The sequence below is a fragment of the Lipophrys pholis genome, assembly GCF_963383615.2.
Source record: "Lipophrys pholis genome assembly, chromosome: 3".
In the NCBI taxonomy this organism is placed as follows: domain Eukaryota; kingdom Metazoa; phylum Chordata; class Actinopteri; order Blenniiformes; family Blenniidae; genus Lipophrys; species Lipophrys pholis.
This window is the reverse complement of record NC_137627.1, coordinates 4,194,661-4,215,454: the sequence shown is the minus strand read 5'-3', so window position 1 is coordinate 4,215,454 and position 20,794 is coordinate 4,194,661. Positions and strand designations below refer to the sequence as shown.

Below are 20,794 nucleotides of genomic sequence, written 5' to 3'. Positions count from 1 at the left end.
TCCAAGTGTGTATCGCTATGCATTCCCTCATCACCGCTATGGCCTCGCAGCCCAGACAGATGTGCGCCTTGAACACTTCAGTAAGACATTCACATTTACGCTTCAGTGTGATGGACCCAATAAAGCTGAAACGGGCAGCTGTATTTGCAATCAGACCTTATGCAGTGACGTGCGCTCCACCAGCTGGAACGGGGCCGGGTCGATCTTGCAGTTGTTGAAGTTGACCTGCTCATCAAGCTGCTTCTCCTCCCACTCAGCAATCTGCAAATCACACACATTTTTCTGAATTTACAGAGAATTCGCCAACAAAGGAGGAAAAAAACAAGTCCACTATCTATGAGGCAGTTCAAGCCTTGTAACAGCACTTGCACAAGACTGAGCGGATAATGAGGAAGTAATCATGAAATCCAGTTAAAGCCTCGTATCAGAGCTTCGTTTCATCGCCTTAACTTGTACATTCCGATTGCCGGAGACGAACACGAGGGTTCATAGGAGATGCTGGTGACAGATGATGTCTTTATGTGCAGTGTCAGTCACTAATCAGGAGGCAAAGGCATCAAAGAAAGCCATACCTCCACCTGACAAATCACACCCCTCTGATAGACAATCAGTCCGCCAGGCGCCGCTCTGAATGGCTCTATAAATCATACAAAACCCATGGATAGTGAGCGAGGTGAATGAGGAACAGGGGAGGAGAGACTCGGACAGAAGCGATGACACGGCAGATGTATGAGGGGTGAACCATGAGTGATTCTGAGGGGAGGTGAAGTAAAGGTGGAGGGAAATGTGAGGCTGACAGAGAGGAAATGAAAGGCGCTGTTGATGGATGAATTATGAATGATGTCATATCCAAAAATATAAGACTCCGGGGTGATTGGCCTGTCCAGGGATATTGAGAAATCCGGAAAGCTGAAAAGATCCAAGCAAGCAAGCTAAAGAATCCACTTAGACGAACGAAGGTTTCTGAGAAATGATTTCATCTGATATATGTGCCACCTTTACGAGTCTACTGAAATACTGTCTGCTTATCCAGAGCATGATATAACTTCTGTGTCACAGAGCATCGCTGGTAAAGAGACGATCATCAGCACATCAGGGCTCATCCATCCAGCCATCGCCTATGTTCACGTTGTCCACCTGCAGCCAAACTGGATTCACCGATGAGGGACAGGCAAACCAAGTACTCGTCTCTGCTATCCAACAAAAGGGGTTTATGCAAACTCCCAATGGCCTCTCGATTCTCATTTCAAATAAATAACGCCAAGTTACCCAAACAGTGTGGTGTAAACTTTTAAGCTCGCCTTTCTTCTTATTTCCAACATATAGAGGCTTTAAAAATGTGTTGCTAAATAAAGAAAGAAAAATGTTCCCTAAGTAATTACTTTTAACCTGTGACCATTCTGTCTACACTATTAGATGCCTTCATCTTTTAAAATAAATGGCATACAGTTGTATATCTGCCAAGTATGAGGTGTACAAAGAAATTACAAAAAGAAGCAATTACTTCACATTTTGGAGCTGTAAAATGCTCCTAAAACCGCAGCAGCTATAAGAAATATTCACATTTCACCTTGAAGCTTTGGTACTTTGTGAGAAATGAGTTGCAGGCCTACAAAATTAAGAGTATTATTAATCAGAAAATAGTTGCAGTCACATTACAAGTACTGGTGGTTCATGCATGAACAGAGAGAAACTTAAGGTCAACCAAACCTTTGGAAAGCAGCAAGTTCCATTTGGTAAAAACTAAAAACCTTAAGTTGGTATCTTGACCCACCAATGTCAAAGAATTACAACTTTGAAGCAACAGAGGTGCCCTTTTCCTTTCGTCATACATGAGATGTGCTGCTGTTCAAATTTAAATGGTCAAAATCATTTACTTCTGTATCCCTTGTCGTTTTCACGCTTCTTTCTGTACCTGTCTGTTTGATAAGTAATTCATGTTTGTATTTGGAGAGTTCCATCAATATGAGATCATGGGACTTGTTGAACCACAGGCAGAAGACATGATCCCTCTGCAGTTACAAGTTGAGTAGTACTCCTAAATGATGAGTGATCTTAACACTAGTGGAGTGCCTCCATTTTCAAACCACTCGTGCTGCACTCTCATTGGACGTAGGCTGCATGTGGATCGTACGTCTGTGGTGTGCCTGGCTGGAACTCTTACCTCCCTGATGGTCATGTCGTCCTCCACATCCCCGTCATCCTGCAAAGCCACAAAGAGCAGTCAGCACAAAGAACAAATGTCTTCTGCACATTCATACGAGCTCCAAGAGGAAACCCCCACTGTGTACACTACATGTAATGGTAAACACATGGCAGACAAGCAGAGACATCCAGCGGGCTATTAACGTGATAAACATTTAGTTGTACTTTTCAACTGCAGCCCTGTTCAGTATGCCTGTAGACAGAAGGCATAATGACACATAATTGCCCATGCATCACAAGAGAAGTGTTATACTGCGCCGCTGTCTCCAGACAGATGGACAGAGATGGGATGAGTGACTAAAGGAGCGACTACAGTACATTTAATGAGTGCGGGGGCTGTGATGTATGACATGTCAGAGCAGATGATCATTATAATGACGGATCCGCGGCACGCTCCGAGTGCGCCGATTGTAGCTGACGGGCTGATGTTGCCGGTGCTTTCCACGAGCCGGAGTTGAACCAGCACCCCTAGTACTGCGAGTGCCAGACAGGCCCCCGAAAGATGGAAGTGCAGAGTGGGCGAGAGCGTTGCCGCAGGGGTGTATTCGTCTGGGTAATGGACTGTGAAATACAATTTCAAAGTGTTTAGCCATGTGCTTGAGCACAGGTAGTTACTTTCCCAGGGCTGAACGCCACAAAACATATGTGTGTGTGTGAGTGACAGAGAACCAGACAAAGGCAGGGTCACTGTGACCCAGGGGCTGATGGGGCCCTGAGCTCATTTATCCTCATCGCTGCTGTGGACAAGCTGTCGGTAACCCTGGAAACTGTGGCCGTGGGGCAGGGGAGAGGTGCCCTACTGTAGCATTATGCAAGCAAAGGCCAGACGTGCCTGGAGTTTATGAGAACAAACATGTAGACACTCACACAGGTGCGGGTACACACCAAAACACACACATCACTCTGCTTGTCACACAACAGAAGGACACTGTAAATGCTGCCAGTTTTTTCAGGAATGAAATCAAAAATCAAGACCGTGTGTGTGTGTGTGTGTGTGTGTGTGTGTGTGTGTGTGAGAGAGAGAGAGAAAAGGATAGAGAGAGAGCGAGCGAGCGGGAAAGATGGGACTGTGAATTCAAAATAGGTGCTTTGATAAAAATTGCTTAATAAGAAAGCAAATCTGTGCTTCTGGAAATACAAGTCATGTATAAATGGATAGGTGTGTGTATGTGTGTGTATGTGCATGCGTGCGTGTGTGGTGACAGTACAAGCTATGTGAGTCGCCATGTGACTGACAGTAAAATCCGAAAAACTTTGTGGGCATATTGAAATGAGATTTGAATGGGTACATAAGCATGTGTGTGTGCGTTGTCAGGAAGGGTTGAATCGTCAGCCCAAGTACCAGCAGGGTAAAGGTCAGGAAGAGGGAACAGGGGTCAGGGAAGGTCACGCTATGGAAGAGGTCAGAGGGGTGAGACCAGTGCAGTGGACATGGGTAGATCACAGAGGGCAGAGGACAGAAGTGAGAGGGAAGGGGACGTTTTAGCCAGAGAAAAATATGTTTGAGTATTATTACATACTAGAGCTAAGCAAGCATTATTAGTTTTAAGAGATAAGTGTGTGATGTTTATTTTAGAAAATAAGGATGAGTGAGTAATATGTGTAACAATATGTTATCCTTTTAAAAGTTTGTAACTGTTTTAATGTATGACCTGTGCTCTACTGTGGAACTGAACTGTAGACTGTTATTAAGACACACACACACACACGCACAGAGGTCAGTAATGAAGCAATCGGCAGTTGATGGCGTAAGTACCATTACGGGTCCAGCCCACGAACATTCACGAGCACGAACATGCACGTTCAACACACACATACAGAGATGGAAATACCCGAAAACAAATGTTAAAGGTTAGAGTTATGTTGGTTAAGATCAAAAAAACGTGAACCAAGCGTTGTCCGGTGGAAACCAGATGATGGCCTTGGACGACTCCTGAGCTGGCGAGGCAGAGGAGTGTCTGACAAAATGTCAGATACTCCTCTGCCTGCAGTAAAAATGATCCAATGATGTTGTTTTGAGATAATCTAATCAATGATATGATAAATGTGTTAAATGTCTCAACCAATGGTATTGTAAAAGGTGAAATGCTGTAACCAACTAGTGTTGTCACGATACCAACATTTTGCTATTGATACCGGTACCACCATGTACTTTGATACTTTTCCAAATAAAACGAGAACACAAAAAATGTCATTATTGATTTTATTTGGCCAGACATGTTCTGAAACACCGTTTGCACAGTGGTGCTTCGGGGTTAATGGCGACACCGTGCTCTTTTGTTTTGAAGCCAAAGTACTTCCATATAGCACTTCGCACACATGTTTTTTCTACAAGTTGCGGCCTTGTGGATGGAGCAGCAGCCACTGTTTCTCTCTCTCTCTCGCTCTCTCTCGCCAGACTCTTGCTCTTTGCTACTCCGTTAGTGATGCACTCTTTTTTCAGAGTTTCCACGGCTTGTTTGGGTCAGAGACGCACTCTCACATGGACGCAAACGCCATGTCATTTACACATGCGCATCCGGTATTCTTTTCAAAGTGCAAGCTTGGTTGGGAGAAGATTGTTTTGAAAATACGTTGTTTTGACTTTCATTTTGAAGTTGTGTCCAGGAATGTTGTTGGTAAATAAGGTCGAGTATGAAGCGCTTATTCAGTTGTGGCTCTCTGGTCAGAGCGCGGGAGCGCGCGCACCTCGTCTCGGCTGTTTTTTTCACACCTCTCGCAAACCGGAGTGCAAAAAAAGAAAGAAAAGAAAAAAAAAAAAAGAAACCGCAGCGCTGTTTTCTGCACTTTCGATTGTCCAAAACATACCGGCCGGGCCCAGTATAGTATTGTTTTAAAGGCGTCAGTACCACGATACCGATACAGTACCGGTATACCGAACAACCCTATAACCAACCAGAGGAGACCTAGTTTAAATAGTTTTTGCAATAAAAAGGCCATATTGTCTGGACACTCATAGTTCTTTCCCGGATTCCAAGTGTGAATGATTAAGTGTGCTATTCAAACATACTGACCTATCGTATCAAGTCTTTTACAGGTTATTTGAACTTAGTTGCTGCATATTCATTTCAAACAATGCCATTGGGTCCTAAGCCTGGACCCTAAGACCTAACTCCGACAGTAACAAGTGCACGTCGACATAGAGGGTCGCAGTCATTAACAGAGGTGGTTAAGATTATACAGTTCAGGCTCTAGGCCGTTGTTCCGAACTGGCAGTGTCGACTGAAGTGTGGGCAGGACCTCTGGACGCTAGACTGTGAGAATCGGAGCGAAGCACCCTCGCCAACCAGCCTAAACAGTTACTCGGTTGAGTTTTCCCCTGCCTGCTGAGCCGCAGCAGGGGCTGCGTAATCTTGCCCTTGAGACGGAGGGCTGGAGGTCTGGTTCAGGCCAGGTCTAACTTTGCCGGTTGACAGCGTGCGTGTATGTGTGTGTGTGTGCAGCTGAATGTGACAGGCAGAGTGCTGACAGCGGCCCGATGAAGCGGTACGGCTTGCTCTGCAGCTTTGTGAGACCAGACAAAGATTAGAAAAGAGCATTAGTTGTCCTGGCCCTCCCGGGCCTCACACAGCCATCAGTCTTTACTCACACCTCCTGATTAGAGGAAATCGTCTCCTGCAGCAGTTCAGTGGAGGAATGAAACAGAGTGCATTTCCTCAAGAAGCCCAGTTGGTCTCTCTCTGTCACAGATTTCTATCTGACAAGGTCTCTCTGAACAACAGATGCTGAAGGAGCGACAGAAAAGTTCTAGGATTGGCTCCCCTAATGAGTCCTGACAGAGTTACAAGTATCCACCTGGAGCAAGAGGAACTGCAATGAGTCGGTCTGATACCAACATGCGATTTCATAGAAGTGGATGGCAGCAATAGGACGTCAGTGATTTTGATTTAACTTTTTAAATTTGATTGGATCAACCACTTTCTTATCACACTTTATATAGACCTAACCATCCCTATGGGCACTTTAAATTATCAAATGCAACTCTTCAGCAGCAAGATGCAAGGTACTGGGGGGAAAAAAAAGAAGAAGTAAAATTACACCAAACCCAGCTCACAATCTCCATGTCTTTTACGTATACATCTATATACCACAGCATTTATATCCCTTCCTGAACCAGCGTTTGAATCCCTCTCCACACTTGTCATGTAAATGGACACCCAAAAGGCAACGAGGGTTTTCGGTTTTCACTTGGAATCATCGTGTAAACGGGGCCTTCGTCTCATTTCTTATTAATAATTATCAGTATATGTCGCTTATTGTCTTTAACCCATGCCTGTTATATAACATACACTCATAGCGTGAGCTTCTCTCTCTTGCATCAATGATCACTTATCGCTTACATGCATTCAATTAACTGTTTGCGTTTGCCTTTAAATTCCATTACTGCAGTGTGATCTGGGTGACGGCGCTCAGACTGCCACCCCTGCAACCCGGAAACGGATAAGCGGGAGAAAATGGATGGATGGATGGATGGATGCATTCTCAGTGCATCTGATTAAATTGCAGAGGCTTCCATGCAATTATCAAGTGACACCGTTCATGACTTCATTGGGAATACAGTTGGTGTGACGCTGACCCAGAACTTCAGGTAAAGTTGTGGCATCGTTGATGTGCTGGGTCATGACCACCCTAACAGTTGGGGGAGTGCACTCAGATTCCCCCTCCTCAAATGATCGGATATCAAACAGCAAACTGGAACATGCACAAAACAAATTACAGTGTCACACTAATTGTCTCGAGATAAGCTCACCCTTGTCTCCTCTGTGTTGTCTGCACATTTCCAGGAAATGAAAACTTTGTCTGGATCCTTGGCTATTCTTCCTATCTGGTACCTGAAGGACAACTTTAATGGAGGCCCCTTCCTTTGGGATATAACTCCGCATTTGCTCCTATTGAAGCTCTCCTGACCCTGATGGCATGAATAATTACTGCCCCGTTTTGGTCATCATAAAATGGCAACCCTAAATCTTATTGCACTAAAAGTTTTCAAGACAGATTTTCTCCTGATTGTCAGACTGTCTGAGAGTCATTGTTACTTTTCCTGTTAGAACCAAGGAAGCGTTTAATATGCTGCTATTAATCACTCCATCTTCTTGAACCGTTTTTAAGATTTTGGACTGAGTCCAATCCCCAGGACTCTCCGAGACTTTTCTTTGGGAACTAAACTTCTCACTTCTTCCCATTGATAAAATGAGTATCTATCAACACAAAGTACATCCATGAGATAGAATATTAAGATAATGACAAAGGTTTTTTTTTTTTTTACATAGTATGATTCACTTAATGATTAATTTAATGAATTAGTTGCCATTGGATGATTTTACATAAAACTCCCTTTATGAGGAGTTCTCCTAAAATGTTTGTTGTTATGATCTGCTTGCATAATAGAAAGTCATTCATATTTGATGAAGGCCCAAAGTGAGCATCCTGGAAACTAATTTTCCTAGGAGTACTGAGCTTACTAGACATTGATAGATTGCAATTTCACATCATTCTGCTGTTGGCTGCCACTTCAGCGGAGACTGATGACATTTTAAATGTGTTCAGAGCATTCACAGATGTCTGAGGGCTGAGCTACTCCCCACAACTTATTGACCGACTTCATAAAACTTTGATGAATTCCATATGGATTCCAAAAACTGTGAGCTATATTACACTAATCAGATGAAGAAAAACAACTACAATCCCTTTAATGATAAATTTCTCATATCATAAACACTACAAAATCAAAAGAAATCTGAACTATTGTGCCAACAGTGTACTTTAAAACCAATAGCTTATTATAATGAAGAACTTGTACACATAGAGCACCAAGCGATATATCAAAAAAAGTAACTAGTACAACTGCTCTAACTGTGTTTTGCCATTTTTATTCAGAGCAATTTATTGCCCAAATGACACCAAGTCAGTGGTGGAGCCACAAACTTGAAGAAACAGCAATGTTTTGCATGTCGTATGCATCTGGTTGCCTGAAACACAACAGCTGTGTATAACAGGCATCAGCAGTTGGAAGCTGCAGTTGTACTTTGCTCATCATGAAATCTTGTTATTTTTCATCTTGACATATAAACACGAGAGCTGTTGTAAAACACAGATTTTTTTTTTCTCCGCCTGCTTACATTTACCTCGTTTTAATCGTGTCTTTTACATGGCTACTGTAACCCGGTTCGATGACAGAATACAATGACACTTTATCCATTTCTTTCCCGGGGCCTTGCTTTCTCGTTCTCCCCTCACACCGACGCAGTGAAGTGTGAAGAACCAAACAGCCATTCAGAATTCAATCGAAGGTGGGCTTGGCCAGAGGGGGGTCATTACACACAAGAATCAAGGTCGAGGCATGAAGCAGAGACGACTCGTGTCTCTCTATCGACACTCACAGCGAAATGTATGTTTGATGGGCATATAAGTAAATAAATCATTTACTGAGGGTTGTCTTTTAATGTGCAATCTTTATTGCTAACTGAGACATTAGTTATTGTTGAATGAAATCTGCCGTTATTTGATTCTTATCCACATCTGCTAGAAAACAAATTACATGGCCCAGCAGGAAGGTGTGCCTCAGGGTTCTGTATTGGAATCACTCTTTTTCCAATCAATATTATCAATTTCCCATTAGTTTTCAATAATTTCGGTTTTTAACATTGGCTGATGACACCATGATATATACGATCTTCAAATTGAAACCGACTCTCAATTTTGTTTTACCATTTGGTTGTTAAAGAACTGATTAAAAAGTTCTTAACATTTTTAAACTTTGGTTACTAGTAGAAATCCTGAATCATCTCAAAGTGAACTGGACTTGTTCAAATGCATTTGAAGGTGTGCTGCAATTATATTCTTTATTATGTGAAACTTGGCCTTTATCGTTTTTCAAGTGACACTTTGAACATGTTTTACTTTGTCATCAATGTTTTATATCACTCTCTTCGAACAGCTTCTTCCACATTGTGTCCACCAAAGCTCTTATGACAAGTGAGAGTTGGAATTTCCTAATCTAATCATATTATAAGATAGGCCGTTGATATCAAAAGCTTACATTTTAGGTATACTTTTAATTGCAGTTGGACTTAAGTTGAGATTAACCTGTCATAGCAACCCAACTTTGTCGTCTGTCCATATAAACATCTGGCATTACATGCTCACTGCATTGTTTTTTCCATTTTTATATAAACAGACATTGTGCAGCAATGTTTTTGAAAACAAACACAAAACATTTCTGAAACTAAAATGCAGAAACGATGCCTTTTCACTGGGAACATTGTTGTGTGAATGCAGCCTGAGAGGTTCTCTGAAAGAACAACTGATGCCATCTAGTGTGCATCAATATTTAACAGCCTTGATAGAAGGCGTTGGGGGTATAGGTGGTGGTGATAATAGGAGGTGAGGATGGACGGAAGGGCTGCAGGAATAAAAGTTGTTGAGGAAGTTTCAAAGGCCACAAAACTGATTTGTAGTGTTATGAAGGCGCAAAGATAAAATCACAATCTGAAAGAAAAGGTGTGCGAGGGTTGGGGAAGTAATTACCCGATCTCGCTTCTGCAGCAAGGAACAAAGCAGTAAGAAAATGTGTCAGTCCCTACTTTTCAACAGCATGTATAGCAGCCTGTCACACAAACTTAAGACATAGTTACATGTTGGTACCAACTCCTGAAGTCTGCAGATGCAAACCCACAGGCTGATTTTACTGTAAAAGCAACACTGCCTGTGTATGCTGGAGGGGTTCATTACTAATTAACTTACTGCAAGGCAATAATGACCAACATGCCTCCAGGCCCACTTAACACATCCTAAAATTCTCAGTGCTAATAATGTACCATCTGTCTCAGCACTGACCAGACAATATGCTCCTCATGGGTACACTTAACAAATCACTATACTTTATTAAATCAGAAGCAGCAGTGGCAGACGAGGACCCACGGGGGAAATGTATAAATAGGGTTTATATATGGATGGTAAAAGTGGAAACTCGTATATTTGCTATCAAACATCATCCTTGAGTTTTTTGTTGTGTTTATTATTTCCATGAATGCATACTAAGACATAGCAGCTTTGCTGATTAACAATTTGTTTTTGTGGGGGTGGGGGTGGGTGGGGGGGGGGGGGGGGGACTAGAACAAAAACTGACTTGCAAGAAAACAATGCATTCAAAGTATGAAACACAAAACTTTCAGAGGCTTTTCAGACAGGGAACAAGTACATCAGCCATCGGCAACAGAGTTAATACTGGTATGGAAAATATATTGGACACTCATGCTGTTCCTGTCTTCCATGTCTCTTTCTATTCTGGACAAAAATGGCATCAAATCACGCTGGCTTCCCACACTAATTGTCCCTAGAAAATGTCTTTCACATATGTGTCAGACTTTTTATACAGTGTCTGCTGCTTTTCCTCCATTTTAACAACCGAGTGTGTAAGTGTGCTGGTGCTCACATGAATAAAATGACATTCATGTCTTTTGAAGGTCTCTGAAGGGATACAAAGATTGAGCCTGGTGGAAGAGCTATTGCTGAGTAGCAGACTTCAGTTTACAGCTGGCTCTCTAACGCCGGTCCTGGAGAGCTTTTGTCCTGCAGCAACATGCCTGATTGCAATCAGCACTTTCTGGGCTTCCTTAAGCCCCGTTTACAATAGAACCGTTGTCGTGTTTTGGGTTTCTGTTTACACAGTGTCATGACTCCCAGCCCATATCCTCTTTAGACTTTGTAGTTTTGATGTTGAGAGTCACCTGTAACTCAACTTCTGTTTTCATACCAAACTGCGTCATCTCTTATGTTTGAGCATCCACTCTAAACTAAAGATCACCCTGTGTGACTCTCCGGCCCGTCACGCAACGCCGCACGGGTGCTGCGGTGTCGAAATGTGAAATACACGCCCCGGGCTTCGCGCTTCACGCAGACGAATGAAGGAAAAAAAACTGTCTCAGCACGTCTTCCCTGTTGCTAATTTTGTACTTTTCATTAGATTCCTCAAGGCAAGTGTGACTTCTGCGGTGTAGCCGTGCAGCAGGAACCAAAGCCTCGAAAATTTCCAATTTTTTTCAGATGACATTTCATCACTGAGAAGAATTATTTCAGTACCGAGCTGAAAATTAGGAAATTTACTCTGGATATGGCGCTCCATTCGACAGCCCCATGAGGGGGACGGGAGTATTTCGATGGGAAGCAGAGCATGATTCAAGAACACAACGCTGTCAGTGTTTGTCTTCTTACTCACTAACTAAACTGTTGGCAGTGTCATTCATCAGCTGTGCGCCGTGGGTTTACACACAGACCCCGCAGCGCCACATGAAAAATGATCCGACAGCGCTCGCTGCTTTTGAATGATTGAAAATGTGTACCGACTTCGATAATTGTCACTGACATGTGAAACTAATGGCGGCCTTTCAGCACCTCAAGTCTAAATCATTAATAGTGCTAATAGAGTTACACTAACAGAGTAATGACTGAGTCTGAAGAAAGAATAGATCACCCTTGTATTATAAACACAATTATATGATGCCAGTGACAAATGAAGACTTCGGATAAATTCTTCAATTAGCTTGTATCACTTTCAAGAGTAACCATATGTTATGAAGTGTGTTGTTCCCTTTAAAACCAACGATTCATAGTTCAGCCAATCATTTGCAACGTGTATTCAGAGAGAATGGGAGTATCGCTCAAACGCCTTCCTGATCCCAGCTAACAAACATTTTCACTCGACTGTTGAATATGCAATGACTTTTTAATGGCTTAAAACACAAACTATCATTAAAATAAATCCTGAAATAAATATGTCAAGCTGATTCAACTTATGTTAAAACCCTGAAATGATCTTTATTTTTGTTAGGAGAAAGAATGATGAACTATTTTGTAACAAACCACCAGTGGGGGGGATACTACATGTGAACATGTATTGACAGAGGCATGATATCAGGTTAACATGCGATATTCTTGTTAAATACTGCAATAACATGATGTATGCATGTTACAAAACTTGATATTGTGATAACAATAAACTTGCAGCCCAATTTAAGATATGTTGATCCCATAAGTCTTAAGATTATACAAAGAGCTTCAGCTTGAAGCTGCTGCGTCGTTCAATTTACAAACATACTTGCATACATGCATTGGTGGTTCACTATTTTGTTTAAATGTTGTATCAAGATGATTTCATTGGGTTCATAAAATACCTGCCTCGGCAGACAGCAGCATCTACATCTGTTTACTTTAGTGAAGGTGTCTCAAAAGTGAAGCCGCATTTCATTTTTTTTTTTACACATGACATGACAGAAGTTACACAGGCTTGCAGAATTCTAATCATTTTTGAATTTGCTAACGTCAGACAGGTGAATTGTCACACAAAAACAGCTTATGCTTCAGAAAATGAGCATCCTCAAAATGTCTTCGTGATTAAGTAGCATCAAATTATTACAAATCGGGACATTTACAAAAGGAAAGATTACAAAGCCATAGTGGAAATCTCTATTTTCTGAAATGGACTGGAAGAGAAAATCTGATCACAAGAAAAGTGTGTACAACATGCTCACCCCAAGTAAACTCTTTAGGTTGGGTGGTGGCTCCTGATGAATGAAATGACATTATATGAGATGAGTGAGAAACGGTCGGCTGATTTACGTCTTGTGGTCATGTCTGATCATCTGACATGCAGTGCTGGTGAATCCAGGATGATTTCCCTCCATTCACAATCAGACACTGTTCATTGATTGGCATGCATCGCTGCCGGAGAGGTCGGACACCTGCATCCCGGTTAGGGATGCATTCCTCTACACTTCCTGCGATGTTCCATGCATCATCATTTCCATCCGCACCGTGGCTGCGATGCCATCTTGTAGATACCTGCCCGGTCTTAATGAAGAGCTATGACACTTCTGCGCTGATGTTTCACGCTGCATGCACAGAGGAATGCATACCAGCTCGCAAGCATCGCATACACGGAGGGCCTCGGTTTACAATCCGGTTACGGCGAATGAGACGGGATTTCGAGGTCACGCCAGAAACGGGGCGCCGGGGGCCCGCTCTGGGAGGCGGTCACTGATTGGACGCCTCGGGTGACACAGCTGATGATGGACAGCACAGCATGCTCGATTTGACAAGGTCGTGTTGGGAGAACGCTTGACCACAAAGCCACCGCATCCGGGCTGTAATCTGAAACTGATGCAAGCAGCTTTCTTTGGGGACAAGAAAAATCCACAATAGTAAACTCGATGACATTTCATGAGGATGTGGAGGTACTCATCTTTAAATAAATAAATAAATAGTAGACAGCCCATTAAAACTCAAACCTATGGTTTCTTTAGTGATTCGTTTAATTCAAGTGGTTTAAAATATTATAATAGAGTACAATAGAAGTATTATTCCTATTGCATGATCACAAGTGGCTTATTTAATCTTTTCTCTGTAAAAGTGCCCTAAAATGACTTGAATTCAATTCAATCTTATTTTCTGAACATGTGACGTATCCAAACAAGAAACAAGTCAAATATGGCCGTAGTTGATAAAAACCGTTCTGTATAACAACAAAAAAACACTAAGTTGTGTGAAAAGTAAAAGAAAATCAAACTGAAATATAAAAAATATTCATTCTATATGAAAACTGCTAAGCTTACAAAGATTAAATAGGAAATGTATATTCATTTTTAAAGTAATTTTCTTTTATAATAGATTGTACTTTTATATATACCTGAAGATGTTTCTGTGTGTAGAGGCTCTGCCAAAAATGTTGCTTTTGGAAAGATCTGGAGTGTTTCGTATTGTTTAAAATATGTGGTTTTACAACACCAGTTTACACTTACCAGCAAGTCAAGAGCATTTAAAGCATGCTTGCTTCTTGTATAATTCACAACTGATGCGGAAACCGAGGCTAGTTTGGTAAAACTGCAAGTCTTCAACTTTTCTATGGTTTGGAGTATCTGAACAAATTGCTTTAATACTCTTATGAAAGCAGACGATGCGTCCAGCATTAGCAATCAGCAGTCAGCGTCTCGGTGGTCAAGAGTTCTAATGACCAACAGAGCGATGGACTCTGGTTATACTGAATGTATCCCAGTTCATAACATCTAGAGGTGAGTAGACGAGGGGTTACGGGTCGACCACGCAAAAGGATGAACGACACGCTGTAGGCACGATGGCACTGACGGGCTGGACCCAGATCACGGTCCATCGGCGGATGGGATTAGCCCTGGGGTGAAATGGCGAGTGTGGAGGTTGACAGTCGGCTGATTGGCGAATGAACCGGATGCGGGCGGACCCCAGGCATGCGGGCAGCCCGCATCGGTGGCTCTTACCACGACGGATATCCGGACCCGTTTGGACGGCCTCCTGAGCTCAGGAGACGTGGGGCTCTCCACGTTGTTGTTTGTCTTCCAGCGACGACCAAGAACAAGCACACAGCGTTAACGACAACCTCAGACAACAGAAGCTAAAGCACCTTCCTCGTAACGCCACTTTTCAAAAGGAAAATAAACTCCTGCACAAAACGTGGTACAGGAATTGTTTTTAAGGCTTTCAAACAAAGTGAGGGAGGTTTTATTCTGAGGCTGCTTGTGTGTGTGCGTGTGAGTGTGCGTGTGCGTGTGTGTGTGTGTGTGTGGGAGGTACTGTAGAGCGTGAAGGACTGTATGTGAGAGATAGCATAGGACTGTGTGTGGGTGGACAGAAAGTGTGAGTGACAGGATGTGAGCCAGTGTGTGTGTCCGTGTGAGGCTGCTGGTGTTGCTGGGTGTATTCGAGGACATGCCTCTCTCACCTCCAGGCCCTCGGCGTCCGGACTGGCGCAGAACAGGTTCTTCAGTGCAATGCCAGAGTTATCATTTGGGCCTGCAAGAGAGACGGAAACAGATCAAGAGCCAGTCCTGAATTCTGCAACAGTCGAACCTCAATGCAGGAGAGTTTTGATCCAACATCCATGTGGAACCTGCTCTAAGGCCCCATTTACACAACAACATCGGAAAACTTTCGTAGCGTTTTGGGTGTCTGTATACATGACAACGGTGCTCGGGGCCACTTAAAACACAACTTTTTAAAAGGCTCCCAAGGTGGAACTTTTCCAAAAGGCTCTGACTTCATCTCCATGGAAACGGGGGAATATGGAAGGTTTTGTTTTACACTGTTACTGGGCACGCACATAATGGTCATTCTTCTGCAAATATGCAAGTAGATGGACAATAACAACAATGGTGCCGTCCAGAGTGTCAAGACTCACGATCCATATTCTCCTGGAACTCGGTAGTTAATTTATTGTCAAGTCACCCAGAATAACAATTCAACTTGGTTGTCTGTCTTTACGAACGTCTGTGTACTCGCCTTTGTTCATGTTTAGTGTATTGTTCTCTGTTGCACGTGTGTGTGGTTTCCTTACAAAAACAACCAACAGCGCCAACTTATGGCCTGGCATGCGAACTACATAGTTTTCAGCATTCCTGCCATTCTGTGTGAACGGACAGCGTTTTCAAAACGTTGCCATGGAAACGTGAAACTTTTCTGAAACTACAATATGAAACGACGCATTTTTATTTGAAATATCGTGTAAACGGGAGCTGAAAGCTCTTTGTTTAATTCCTTTTTGAGACCTTGTTAAACATCTCCTATGAATCTTTATGAAACAAATAAAGTGCTTTTGTGCAAAAGTTTAGCTTTCTTAAACCAAGTACATAATCATTCCACTATTGCCATGTGTATAAATGTGTTCTGGTACCTATAAAATAGGAACCCCTCTACCAATGTGCCTGGTTACACCTTAAGACAGATGTGCACAAACACAGCAGCTGTTAAAACAGTTGTTCAATGGTTTAAGTGACTTTGTCCATTCAGGAAAGAGAACGACACTACCTTTTATGTTGCTTTGGGCTACATGTAAGTTACAGCTTCTTATCTTCCTGGCTAGAACTGGAGGGAAGCTTTACCCACAACAGCACAAAGCTGTCAACAGTCTGCAGTAAGAAAAGCCCCCGCACTATTTGTTTAACATATGTCGCCGTAAAAAGGCTTTGATGGGTAGAAATCAGCAGCATTCCGCTTCAAGTGACCTCGCTCCAAACATCGTAAAGCTGTGCTGGTGAGCAAACAAAAGCCCACAGCCAGCTGGCTGCATCTCTTCTCTTAAACTGTACGGCGAAGTGCTATCTCAGCCTTTTTTTCATTTCCTCTCTATGGAGAAGTATGTCCAGAAGCAAACCTTCCCACTGCTCAGGAGGTGACACTCTGTTGTGTTTTCAGGTGCCGACAGGGGTACTCCGGGAGAGAAACCTGTTCAAAGCTGAGCCACAGTCTGTGGTTACAAACCAAACAATGACTAGAAAATGGAGCTTCTGTGGGTACAGTCCAATAAAACACATGAGCAGCAAACTGTCTTCTATTATTTCACCACAGACAAAGCAAAACGATTTTAAGACATTACATTTTTCATTAGGGAAGAGTAATTTAGTTTAAGTATTTTCCCATTCATGAAGGTTTTTTTTTTCCTTTTTTTTTTAAACCACCTTTAATCTTAATGCATTCATCAGTCATGAACATGACTCTTTTCTGCAGTCAAATAAAAATATTGACATCTGAGATTCAAACAACTAAATAAAAACGTATCTTTCTGAACCTTTATAATGTTAATCCCACTAAATACTGCTGAGAAAAAATGTACATGTCAAGATTCTTGGCAAAAGGCAGAATTTAACATGTTGGAAAACATCTAATTATACAAGCGTCTGGTGAAAGAATCTTTTCATCTGCAGGGTTTGTTTGTGATAAAGCAAACCTCTTTTGGATATTTAGGTGATATAAAACAGCAGGAGTGACTGTCAGCCTGATCAGATGCCTGAAAACAGCCACAGAACAGAGCGGTGTTTCACAGGAGGTGAGCGACTGTCTTTGCAGAACCCCTCTAACGCCTCCATGAGGCCGACATGAGAACATCATTTCCTCACAAAACCTGAGGATTCCTGTTACTGATTCACTCATTTAATGAACATCATTACAAACTTCAATCAGCAGACTGGAAACCAAAGAACAAACCTCAGAGAGAAAAAAGAAAATGATGGTGTGATGAGACACGAGAGAGAGAGGGACAGAGCAAAGGAGAGAGAGAAAGAGAGCAAAGGTGAGATAGAGAGACCTGAGAGAGAGCAAGCAAGAGAGGGAGGGAAAGAGTGATAGAGAGATGAAGAGGATCTCTTATTATGTGAGTTTAGAGACAGAGAGGTTATTCCCCTCACTCCATCCACATCTATTAAATCTCCTTTTCCTCCTCGTTTCCAGCCTCGTCTATTCATCATATAGAAACTGTGTGTGTGTTTGTCTCATCTCTTACTGGTGGGGAGCTCGGCGGGTCGCTCCATGACTGAGGGTCTCTTCAGGGCGGGTTTGAGGGGCTTCTGAGGGATGGTACGAGTCGGACTGAAGGAGGACTCCTCGGTAGATATCTGGACAGAGAGACAGAGACAGAGACAGAGACAGAGAGAGAGAGAGAGAGAGAGAGAGAGAGAGAGAGACAGAGAGACAGAGAGACAGAGAGACAGAGAGAGAGAGACAGAGAGAGAGAGAGAGAGAGAGAGAGAGAGAGAGAGAGACAGAGAGACAGAGAGACAGAGAGACAGAGAGACAGAGAGACAGAGAGACAGAGAGACAGAGAGAGAGAGAGAGAGAGATAATACGTCACAGCTCTCCAAAACTCCAAATCCTCAGAAAGCTGCTCTTCCTTCAACTCATCATTTCTTTTTGTGCTGACTCATTAGACAAATGGATGCACTGAGTGATGAGATGGGGACAAATCAGAAACCGGGCTGAGGAGGGGGGAGAAGAAGAGCGCTCCCAAAGAAACCCCCCCCCCCCCCCCACACACACTTCTTTAGGCCTTGGTGTAAAGTCTCATGGCTTCAGATGCAGCAATTTGTGTGACCTAAAAAAAACCTGTTTATTATTTGTTTGCTTCTGTTTATGAGTTTGTGAAACATGGGGGACAACAAAAAAAATCTGAGGAAAACACAACCGCCTGTGAGTCTGTGTTTGTACAAAGCATCTATATTCTTGATCCACTGAGCTGATATCAGCTCCTGATGTAACGGAGGAGTGCTTCTTTTGTTACTCTGTATTTTCACACAATGCTGTCTTTTGGGAGCAATTATAGAGCATTTCTTAGATTCTCACAAATGGGGATTTAATGTGGTGAGTCAATGCTACGAAAAATCCTTATTTTGTTTAAGAAATGGGCTTCGTGATAAATCAAGAATAAACAAGGGCAAATAATTATTCAGAGGGCCACATAAAGCCCATGAGCAGTTTCACAATCAAGAAATGCACTGTAACTCTGACCACAGGGCTGGATCAGGATTATATCTGCAGATCTCATTTAAAACAACAACAACAACAACAACAACAACAACACATATTAAATTAGGTCTTCAAATGAACCTGTAGCTTTGCTGGTTGTTCTTGTAATGAAACACGCATGCACACAAAGAACAATACGCTATAAACATCAACAATGAGAGTACACAGACATCCGGAAGGATTATTATTAAAGGGGACTGTCAACAATAAAACTACAAAGTCCCTGGAGGTTGTTGTTATTGTCCATCTACTGCATTTCAGAAAAGTTGCATTTTCTCCCGTTTACATGGAGATGGAGTCAGAAGTTTTTCAAAAATGTCCACCTTGGAAGCAGTTTTCAAAAAGTTGTGTTTTCAGTGGCTGCCAGCATCAATTTCGTGTAGCTGGACACAAAAAAACCCACAAAAGTTTTCACTTGATATGGGGCCTCAAATTTACGGTAATTTCTGGACTATTCCCGTTCATGAGTCATTTAAGGTAAAAAACAACAACAACAAAAAAACTACTTTTTTTCTTATGCAAATGGTGGTTGATTTTTGACTTGCTGCTGTGAGTTTGTGCAACGTCAACCTTCAGCATGTTGCTCTGAGCTTAATCCAGGTTTGGATCGTCACCCAGCAGCTTCTGTCTTTTTTTTGGGGGGGGGGGGGGGGGGGGGGGGGGGATTATAAAATTATAGAAGGAAGAGATCCCATATCTGTATGGCTGAGAATTCTCAGTTGTCATTGAATGTTGCACAACATTTGAATGACAGTTGCAAGAACGACAAATTAGTCATTTTATTTCACAAAATATGTCACATCACGTGAACTTTGAACCAGATTTTGTTGCAACATTTGATGTTTTGGCAACTAGTCGCTCGTTGTTGCAGCCCAGTCAGACTGGTCACAGGCTGTGGCAGACCCTCACCTGGAAGCGAACCTCCTGACTGGCCCGCTGGCTGCCGTCCTCGCTGCCTGGGTTGGACACCACCGACAGGCGCTTCTTCTCGGCCACGGCCCGCTCCTTGATGTACTCCATCCTGCGGGGCCGGCCGAGCTGCTGCGAGAGCAGCGACTGCAGCTGAGCACGCTCGATAGAGCCCAGCAGGATCATCGACTCTGGGAGAGGAAGACACAGAAAGGAGAGGGCGGGAGGGAGAATAATGGAAAATCAGTAGGTGGAGGGCAGCTTTTGTGGAGGAGAGAGAATGAATAACCAGCGGGGGAGAGGAGGAAGTACGAGGAAAGACAGTAAAAGTTGTTTTTGAGGAAGGATGAGTGAGCAGACTGCAGGAGCTTCCAAACACATGTTGCAGTGCTGCAGAGCTCAGTTATGTAACAATAGCCCAGAATGCAGTAAATGTATGAGACTGTGTGTGTGTGTGTGTGTGTGTGTGTGTGTGTGTGTGTGTGTGTGTGTGTGTGTGTGTGTGTGTGTGTGTGTGTGTGTGTGTGTGTGTGTGTGTGTGTGTGGCAGCTTGCTTGCTTTAAGTAATTGCCTTTGTGACAGTACGTGCTGATTATGTATTTGGTTAAATGCCGCAGCTAATTGTTCCTGCACGATTGCGTAATTGAGACGATGCCAGAATACCAAATCTGCACTTGACTGAGGCGGGAGCTGCAGCGGGACCACGGCTGTCACTCAGTCACTCTAATGAGCACATCAGCAAGGTCACTGAACTTTGTTTGCCTCCTTTTATCTGGATGGAGTGGAGGGGATACCCGGTCCTTCCAGCCCAACTAATGTCCAGCAAGGATTTCAGAGAAGTATCAGATTTTGGGATTAGCACACTTGCCTTCACACAGGATTTACAATGGTAAAAAACAGATTTGGTTTTGTGTTGTGTCTTCTCGCCAGTGGGCGTTCAGAACATCTCACTTTTGTGTTTTTTTCCACACTAACACTTCAGTTTCAGGCACACAGTTGGCAGACAAAAAACAACTGTTGTGAATGACTTATAATATCAGATGGAACCTCAACTATGGGGACGTTTAATAAAGCAGTGATTTCTGCAGTTGAATTAATTATTTATCCAAGATCCTATTGGGATCAGATACAGATACAGCATATGTGCTGCTTAAATAACAACCAGGACCCATTTATATTTATGTGCAATATTGCTGTAATTTAAAGTGAGAGCGCTCTTTATAAGATAAAATCACATTTTAAGTCAAACTGCTCTAAATACTAAAGACATAATGCTAATGTAGATTCAAGAAAACTGAAGTAAATGAGTGTCTATGATGCATCGCAGCTCTGTTGCATCTAACATATTTATAATTTCTGC

At 42.7% G+C, this 20,794-nt stretch overlaps 1 protein-coding gene across 1 annotated transcript in view; it reads right to left on the bottom strand.

Moving 5' to 3' along the window:
- The window catches only part of clcn2c (chloride channel 2c), a 147,552-nt gene that overhangs the window by 9,523 nt on the left and 117,235 nt on the right, over positions 1-20,794 (bottom strand). Inside the window, exons 17-22 of the mRNA XM_080459103.1 lie at positions 19,435-19,625; positions 17,507-17,618; positions 14,954-15,024; positions 14,493-14,567; positions 2,165-2,203; positions 157-261 (exon numbers count right to left, since the gene is read on the bottom strand). Coding sequence (XP_080315229.1) covers positions 157-261; positions 2,165-2,203; positions 14,493-14,567; positions 14,954-15,024; positions 17,507-17,618; positions 19,435-19,625 — 593 coding nt within the window. The remainder of the gene's footprint in view (positions 1-156; positions 262-2,164; positions 2,204-14,492; positions 14,568-14,953; positions 15,025-17,506; positions 17,619-19,434; positions 19,626-20,794) is intronic.